Source organism: Mus caroli, chromosome 2 (assembly GCF_900094665.2).
Source record: "Mus caroli chromosome 2, CAROLI_EIJ_v1.1, whole genome shotgun sequence".
Taxonomy (NCBI): Eukaryota; Metazoa; Chordata; class Mammalia; order Rodentia; family Muridae; genus Mus; species Mus caroli.
The window spans coordinates 80,853,865-80,863,589 of record NC_034571.1 but is presented as its reverse complement, the minus strand read 5'-3'; the positions used below and the strand labels follow the sequence as shown (position 1 = coordinate 80,863,589).

The following is a 9,725-nucleotide window of genomic DNA, read 5'->3' as shown; positions in this document are numbered from 1 at the left end:
CTGCTTTCTTGTAATTTCCACTATGGTGGGAAAGAGATTCTCAGAAGTGTCTTCTCTGAATAGAGTTATTTTCACTATGCCCTTTGTCATAATGGAGAGATGTTCTTGTGGTAGCCGAATAGGAGTATTTTCCTCCATACACAAGAATCCTTGCAAATGCCTTCTTACAACATTTTAGGTTCTTCTAGGGTGTGTGTATGGCACATCCAAACATATAAAATGAGAAAAAGTGACACTGATAATAAACTTTGACATGGATGTTGTCTATTAAATGTTGCATGTTTATTAACAGAGAATTTGACAGTTCAAAATATAGGTTCAGTTTAACAAAGTATTCTTCCCTTAATTTTTTTAATATCCTGATATTCTCCTAAATCAGTTCATAGCTCTAACATGTATCTAAATTTTGTATAAGTATATGATCCAATTAAAAATATTAATTCTCTACCTGTGAATGATTAAATGTGTGAAGGAAACTTACTTAAAAATTTATTATGTTAACATGTCCACAGAGATGTTGGGGGAAATATTAAAAAATAAAATTCCTGCTATGTTGGCAGTCTGCTGCGAGCTGGCCAGACAGGAACTGGCAGGCTTGCCAGCATGTTCTCATCTCATGGAGACTGACTCAGAGCTCCGAAATCTTCCACCCAGCTTGCTAAATTTCCACTGGCAGGTTGATACCATGCCAGCCCCATGTTTCAAAACTCCCATGGCCTTTTGAATTACACTTCTGGAAAACCCACCCTTCCCCACCATACTTTTCTCTCTGGAACATAGTTGAGTCTCTGCATGAAGGAAAACAACAGACAGATGTAGTTCAGAATCAATGGCATCTTAACTGCTGGGCACAACAACTAGAATCCTAATCTTGTAAACCCTATATAATCTAAAGCCTCTGGTGACAAATCCTGGTGGATTCATCATCCAAACCAGGGGTCAACTGTAGCTACAGCTTGTCCTCCTGCTATCCCTGTCCAAAACCCCAAATCTCTCTCCTGGCTGTTCTCTTCCTCTCTCTGACCTGGAAGTCCTGCCTACTCAGCCAGTGCTTGGTTTCTTTATTCACTAGAAGGATTATATGAAACCCTGGGTATGTGATTCACTGCTCAGACCAGGAAGGCCTTAGAGGAATCTAAATTAGCATCAAACACAAACAGCACCAGTTCCATCCACAACACAGAGATATAATCACAAGTCAGAACACTGTTAAATTTTACCATTATGTGTTATAGGAAATGAGTTATTGAATGTTAAAACTAGTAAAATACCCACTAAATATTTTTAGGGTCTGACTATTTGATGAAGTAGAATATTTCACAGTTTAATTGGACTTTTTTGCCACCAGATATGAGAAGGGGACATACCTCCAAGACTGTAAAATCAATTATCTGTACACAATGCATAACATTATTTTCTAACACAAATCTATTTCAGAAACATTTTTGTACATTTTTGTATTTCTGTTTTTAAAGTCATAATACGAATGTTATGTATGTGTATTAATGATGGAATTTTATATATTAAAATTGAAAGAATTAGATTTATGTTACCTATAAGAGTTTATAAAATTCCCTCCCAAATTACTAAACCCTGTTGATAATATGATGTTTTACTTAACAACAACAATAAAAAATGTCTGATAAGCGAGAATGGAGAAGCACAACTCAGAGTGGTCAGAGTGGTGAACTAATTCTCCTGTTGGACATCACAAATTTCCCTAAGCTATAGGCATCACTGTTCTGATTGTTCCTCATCATCTATCTGATGTAATGTCAAACAGCTTGAGTGTGATCCCCATTACCATGGTGAACTCCAGGTACTTCTGTCTCAGACATATACCTACTACAGTTCTTGTTTATTCAATAGCTGTTGGAACCAAAATCTAAGAAATTTTATTGTTGATCAAAAAACAGTATCTTTTAGCATTGGTGATACACAGTTAACCTTCTATATTTGGTTAGAATATTGGCTTGTAAGATTTTAATTCTGTTTTCAATGTCCTATGACCACTTTCTAGCTACTGTAAGCCTGTGCTTTTATGATACTCATATGTCAAGAATAGTATTTTGCTTACTGGTGCAATCTTTATTTTACAGCTCATTTGTGACTGTTCTATTCATAGTTAAGATTTTTTATTGGTTATTTTATTTGTTTACATTTCAAATGTTATTATCCTTCCCGATTTCCCCTCTGCAAGCCCCCTATCACATCACTCCTCCCTCCTGCTTTTATGAGAGAGATTTCCCACCCATCCACCTACTCCCTCCTCACTGCCCTAGCATTCTCCTATGCTGGGGCATTGAACCTACAGAGGACAAATAGGCTCCCCTTCCAATAATGCCAGATAAGGCAATTCTCTGCTACACATATAGGTGGAACCATGGGTCTCTCCATCTGTAATCTTTGATTGGTGGTTTAGTACCTGGGAGCCCTGGAGGGTCTGTTTAGTTAATATTGTTCTGTCTATGGAGATGCAATCCATTTCAGCTCTTTTGGTTCTTCTCCTAACTCTTCCCTTTGGGTCTCCATGCTAAGTCTGATGGTTGGCTATGAGCATCCGAATCAGGCTCTTGCAGAGCTTCTCAGGAGACAGTTATACCAGACTCCTGTCAGCAAGCACTTCTTTGGCATCAGAAATAGTGTCTGGGTTTGGTGTCTGCAGATGGAATGGATCCCTAGGTGGGGCAGTCTCTGGATAGTCTTTCCTTCAGTCTTTGCTCCATTATAAGTCCCTATATTTTCTTTAGACAGGAACAATTCTAGGTTAAAATTTTTGGGATGAGTGGGTAGCTCCATCCATCAACAGGGGTCCATACATATCCCCTGGGTATGGACTGTACAGTTTCTATCTTCCCTATATTAGGTATTTCAGCTACTGTTATCCCAAGTGAGTTCTGGGGATCTCTTGCTTCCCTGGCATCTCAGACTTTCTAGTGGCTACCCACCAGTTCCCTATTTTCTACTGCCATACACCTCTGTTCAATTTCCTGACTCTCTGTACTTCTCCCCTGATTTCTCCCATACCCGATCCTGCACAGTTAATCTTTTCACTTTGTCTTTCTATGTGTACAATGCCATCAGTCACTTCTACTGTGAAAGTCTTCCTTTGTTATCATTGATTTGTTCAAATATACACAAAATTGAAGCGATAATATTGATCCTTTCACCTTTTAATTTGATTTCCTCTATTCTAGTTTCATGCAGCTCAAGTAATAGGAAACATTATTTTTATCCTTGTATAATTGAGAATTATTTCATTCCTCATTTATCTATGTTGGTCTCTGGTAACACAACTCACATTTTTAAAGTTAAATTGAACTATATTTTATATGAAATATATTATTTGCTTATTTATTCATAATTGGATACTAAGTTAGTTTTACATCCTGAAAATTGTATATATTGTTACAAAAACATGAGAGCACAAATTTACCATTGAGAAGTTAGCTGCAATACTGTTAGTAAGTGCTTTAAGTAGGAATGGTTGCCTATTCAACAAGTAAGTAATCACAGATAAATACAAATTGATCCTGAGAGTTTATAACCTCTAGGCATTATCTCATTAGCCTTTCAAAAGTTTGCTGGTAATTAATATTTTTGAAATCTCCTCAGGGAGAGACTCTATGGTTTTAAAATACACAAAAATATATCTCAGAAACACAACCAAAAACCAGGGTGGGAAATGAAGGCAGGAATTTCACAGCTGGTAAGAGAGGGGCACAGTTAGCCCTGTAGTTTAAGCCTAAGGGGGTGTATGACTTTTTTTTTAACTAGAGTATCACCATCACAAAGTTCTCATTTTTGTTTCCCTGTCTACTCTTTCTAATATTCCAAGACACCTGGACAGGAAATATGCCTCTTCATTTCTTTATTTCATGTTAGTTTTTGAACACTTTCACTGATGTTGAGAGGGAAAATGCTATTAACTATAAGTATACACAGAAATAATTTCTATGATTTTTGTTCTTGTAAAAACCTCTAATTCTCTTTCTCTTTCTCTGTCTCTCCCTCTCTCAGATACACACATACAGTCAATTTTATTACTAAAGAATGGCGTAGATGAGAATCAGATAATAAATAAAATCTATGTGATTTTATTTAAAGAAAGAAGTTTGAGAACACAAGTATTAAATCAATGATTATGTGTTCTTACCATGCTCAATTCTATTTGTCCCTAAATTAACTAAGTATCACTTAAAAGCATTACTCTAAATCCAGAGGACCATCTAAGATAAAGAAAATAGCTATCAAAAAGATAAAATGTGAGAGGGGAATTAGAATGTGTGTGTGTGCAATATTAAAACCTATTATGTTAAATTAATGTAAATAATTGAAACTTTAACAGAATACTTTTAGAGAAAACATATAGATGTGTTTACTTTTCTAACTTTTAAAAAGTTTATAATGAAGCCGGGCATGGTGGCATAAGCCTTTAATCCCAACACTCCGGAGGCAGAGACAGGCGGATTTCTGAGATCGAGGCCAGCCTGGTCTACAAAGTGAGTTCTAGGACAGCTAGGGCTACACAGAAAAACCCTGTCTCAAAAACAAACAAACAAACAAAAAGCTACGACTGAATCATGCCTGATATACACACACACTTATAAAGAAAGAGCGACCCTTGGTCTTGCAAAGATCATATGCCCCAGTACAGGGGGGTGCCAGGAAGCAGGAGTGGGTGGGTTGAGGAGCAGGGTGGGGGAGGGTATAGGGGATTTTTGAGATAGCATTTGAAATGTAAATGAAGAAAATATCAAAGAAAAGTCTTCCAGGAAAGTTAGTATATCCAGTTGTTGCTTGAAAACCATGTGTTTATCATCTTTGTAACTATGTCCAGAAAGCACAGATTTGTTAGATCACTTATTACTGTTTCAGGTTTTCAAAATACATACAGAAACCTGTTGATCTTAAAAATACTAAGAAAATATTTTATACATCTCACATCTCTTTACCAGAGTTAGTGCTAAGTAGTATGTAAGACGATTTCACAGATACTCTCATTTACACGGTGTTTGGTTTTTTCAAATCAATAGATTATGAGTTTAAGACAATTTTGATGAGTACGGCTAAACTTATTCATAGATCTGATTAATATGGATTGTGATAACAACACCAAATATTCCATTTTTACCTGTTAAGATTCTGTAGATCTACACATGAAACTAGACTATTAAATATTACTAGAATATTTTGTGGGTATATGTACTATTATTGGCACATATTTTTCATGTTACCATAATTATCAAATTATCAAATATCACAAGGTGGTAGTAATCTTATCAGCAATAAAAATATGAGAAAAGTGAATTTTATCAATGTTTATATAAATCCAATCATATACAGTTAAAATACTTTTATTTTTCACATATATTATATATTGATATATATTAATCTAGACACATACTTCAGTGTGTATACCAACATTCTCATGTCCTGAGAGTATTAAGGTTTGAGGATAGAGGACCCCTTGGCTAGATATTATGTGTATGAGGATGTTTTCCATATTAATTAATGTCTAATATTGAAATAAAGTAACTTCTCTCATTTTAATAAGAAAAGGATGAATTGTTGGCAAAGATTTATGTTATTCTCTGATTAAAACTTTCATTGCTTAAGGAACAAGATCCACATCTGTGTCTTTCCAGCCACATTTGAAATTTGCATCTATGTGATATATATATATATATATATATATATATATATATATATATATATATAATATACACATATATAATAAATATGTACATAACTACATATGTATGTATGTAGATTATTTTAAAAAATAATTGCAAATATTTAAATATAGTTTACTTAAGCTACTTTGAATAATATGATATTTGAAATCTATTCACTGTGCATTGGTTTCAACTCAAAACAGCTTTTACCATAATCCTGATGGAAAACCACAGCCTCACATTGGTGACTGAATTCATCCTGATGGGTATAACTGAACGCCCTGAACTGCAGGCCCCATTGTTTGGGCTGTTCCTCATCATCTATCTGATCACACTGGTGGGCAACTTGGGCATGATCATCCTTACCATGGTGGATTCCAGGCTACAAACACCCATGTACTTTTTTCTCAGACACCTTGCTACTACTGACCTTGGTTATTCAACAGCTGTGGGACCAAAAATGTTAAGAAGTTTTCTTGTAGACCAAAATAGAATATCATTTCATTTCTGTGCTGTCCAGTTTGCTTTCTTTAGCATGTTCATTATTAGTGAATTTTTTATTCTGTCTGCAATGTCTTATGACCGTTATGTCGCCATCTGTAAACCACTCCTCTATAATGTCATTATGTCTCAAAGAGTGTGTTGGGTCCTGGTGACAATTCCATACCTTTACAGCATATTTGTTGCTCTCATAGCCACCATAAATATTTTTACTTCTTCCTTCTGTGGCCAAAATATTATCAACCATTTCTACTGTGATGGTCCTCCTTTGACATCTCTGCTTTGCTCAAATAAAGAGGAAAGTGAACTCTTAAATTTAATATTATCAACTATTAACTTGATTTCTTCACCACTGGTCATCCTTGTCTCCTATCTGCTCATTCTCAGAGCTATTCTCAAGATGAACTCTGCTGAGGGCAGGCAGAAGGCTTTCTCCACCTGTGGATCTCATCTGACAGTAGTTATTGTATTCTATGGGACATTGATTTTTATGTATGTGCAACCCAAGTCCAGTCACTCCTTAAACACTGACAATGCGGCTTCTATTTTTTATACCCTAATCATCCCTATGTTGAATCCCTTGATCTACAGCTTAAGGAACAAAGATGTAAAATATTCCATTAGAAAAACAGGGAAAACCATACAAAATATCTTTTCCTAGAAATCACATGTTGTTTAATGTGACCTTATTTTACAACAAATCAGTTCAATTGCTTTACATGTTTTAGTCAAGAAAGAAAGAAAGAAAGAAAGAAAGAAAGAAAGAAAGAAAGAAAGAAAGAAAGAAAGAAAGGAAGGAAGGAAGGAAGGAAGGAAGGAAGGAAGGAAGGAAGGAAGGAAGGAAGAAAGAAAGAAAGAAAGAAAAGAGAAAAAGCAAAGGAAAAAGGTTCTAGGAAGAAGAGGCAGATGATGAAAAATGCAGTTGAAGAAATGAAGTAGCACAGAAGAATTGTTTCAAAGTCTATAAATCTAATGAGGGTAGCAATGGTTTTTCTGTATATTAATGAATAGTACAAATACCTCTTGTGATTTCAATTAGTTTTATAAATTGAACTTTACAATAAATACTCTGCTGTTCATGTACATATTTGTATTTGTTTGTATGAAAATGTATTGTTAATGCTTTATCATTTACATGAATTTCATATTTATGTATATTTCTATAAAATGTAGTCAAAAATATTGGTCACCATATCAGAAAATTGAAGTCTATCACTTTATGTATAAAGGGCCCAGCAATATCAGAGCATACAAATTCCTTCACACCATAAGGAATAGTTTTTGCTTTTTAATTCATTTTTATTATTGGTTATTTTATTTATTTACATTTCAACTGTTATCCCTTTTTCCTATTTCTCCTCAAAAATCCCCCTATCCCATCTCCCTCCCTCCACTTCTATGTGGGTGCTCCCACTCACCAACCCACTCCCTTCTCACCATCCTAGCATTTCCCTATGCTGTGGCAGCTAGCCTTCAGAGAACCAATGCCTCCCCTACTCTTGATGCCACATAAGGTCATCCTCTGCTACATATGCAGCTGGATCCATGGGTTCCTCCATGTGTATTCTTTGGTTGGTGGTTTAGTCCCTGGGAGCTCTTGGGGGTCTGGTTGGTTGATGTTGTTCCCCTTATGGGGTTGCAAACCCTTCAGCTCCTTTAGCTATGTCCTTATTTTATATTATTTTTCTTTCACATTTCTTCCTATGTGATTCAAATAGCAATAATTAATGCCATACATTTAGTGATTATAGTTCAAATTTTCAGTGTATCATTTAATAACATGTACATCAAAGCATACATATATGTATTTTTCTGAACATGTGTGTATGAAAGAGAAAGAAAGAGAGAGAGGAAGAGAGACAGACAGAGAGAGAGAAAGAGAGAGATAGTTTATGTTAGATGTGTACAGTTTTTTCACGGCTGCCTCTACTACTTTAATATTGTCTTGTTTACTGAATTAATCTTAATTCCTTTATTTCCATTTTACATTACAGAATGATGTGACATTTTCTTTCTAGACAGCACATATATTTCTTAAGCTATTTGCTAAGTTTTGGTTATTGGATGATATAACAATCTTATGATGAATTGGGAAGGGCAGGCAGAAGGATAGTTATTCTAAGGTTAGCATAAGTCACATTGTTATTCTAAGATCAATTTGTGCTATATATGATGACTTGAAAAATTTTAAAAATCTCAGAAACTTTAATCAAAGAATACCTTTAAGTTATGCTTGACAATCATTTTGTGGGTTTTAAATGGTGCTAGAACATGTTTCTACCAGTGAACAGCAGCAGAAGAGGCTTTATTCCAGAAGTACTGCTGCTTTTTGTTTGCAATATTTATTCTTATTTTTTCAGCACATATTCATTTTGTTATTTTTAACCCAAAAGATAAATGCATAATCTCTGTTAGGCATCCCCTGTGGTGTTTATTACAGAAGACTAAGTGCATTCAAAGCATATTCAAACTTGTATTTTATGCTCTTTTAGACAGTGAATTACAGCATATCTGAAGGATGTTAGTCAGAAGCTTGAATTTAAAATTTCCAGATTAATTGTGCAATTTTTGGTTAGATATTTTATTTAATAAAATATTTATTCTTTACTGTGCTATGAATGTCACAAGTGTTTTCAAATTCTAATTTATTCACAGTAATATCTAGCAATTAAAATCAAGTTTTTATTGAAAATAAAGAAAAACTAACCTCAGAATTGATAATATTGGGATCAAAAGCAGTTCTCCTTAAAGAATTTGTAAATTTCCTTATTAGTGAATATATTTCAAAACAAGAATACTTATAAATGCATAGAAAATAAAGAAATGCTTTTATATTTGTTGAGTTAAATAAGTTATATCCTAAGTTTTGACACAAAGAAAGTACACGAATGAGCCTTTACAAGTTGAAAACAATAGGGTATGGGTAGTCCCTCAGAGCACATGTCCCTGAAGAATAGTGACACTCCCATACTCAGCAATCACTAATTAACATCAATAGCTTCTCAGTTTGGGTTGGGACTTCATCACCACATTCTCATTTGTGCTTTAGTTTTTGTTTTTCTTTACCTCACATAGTTTTGTGCATGTATAACAGCCCTGTGTATCTCAAAAACACAGTTTTGCTATGACCATGCATTGCTTCTGGTGCTTACACTCTCCTTATACTTGTCTCTTCATAAGTGATACTTTTTTACAAGGTGGTATGAGGAAGGTGTCACATTCAGAGCTAAGTGTTTTGATGTCTTTTTTTTTAATACCCTAAGCAGTTGTGGGTATCTGTTAGTTTCCATTTATGGTAGGGAAGAAGGTGATTGTTTGTTTGTTTGTTTGTTTTAATTTTTAATATTTTTTTATTACATATTTTCCTCAATTACATTTCCAATGCTATCCCAAAAGACCCCCATACCCTCGCCCCCACTTCCCTACCCACCCATTCCCATTTTTTTGGCCCTGGCTTTCCCCTGTACTGGGGCATATAAAGTTTGCATGTCCAATGGGCCTCTCTTTCCAGTGATGGCCTACTAGGCCATCTTTTGATACATATGC

At 34.8% G+C, this 9,725-nt stretch overlaps 1 protein-coding gene across 1 annotated transcript; it reads left to right on the top strand.

Annotated features, from left to right (window-relative positions):
• The first annotated feature begins 3,668 nt into the window (after nucleotides 1-3,668).
• LOC110289633 (olfactory receptor 8K3-like) lies at nucleotides 3,669-6,840 on the top strand. Its single transcript, XM_021155924.1, has 2 exons — nucleotides 3,669-3,709; nucleotides 5,882-6,840. The coding sequence occupies exon 2, from the start codon at nucleotides 5,899-5,901 to the stop codon at nucleotides 6,838-6,840; it is 942 nt and encodes a 313-aa protein (XP_021011583.1). The 5' UTR covers nucleotides 3,669-3,709; nucleotides 5,882-5,898.
• Nucleotides 6,841-9,725: the final 2,885 nt, after the last annotated feature.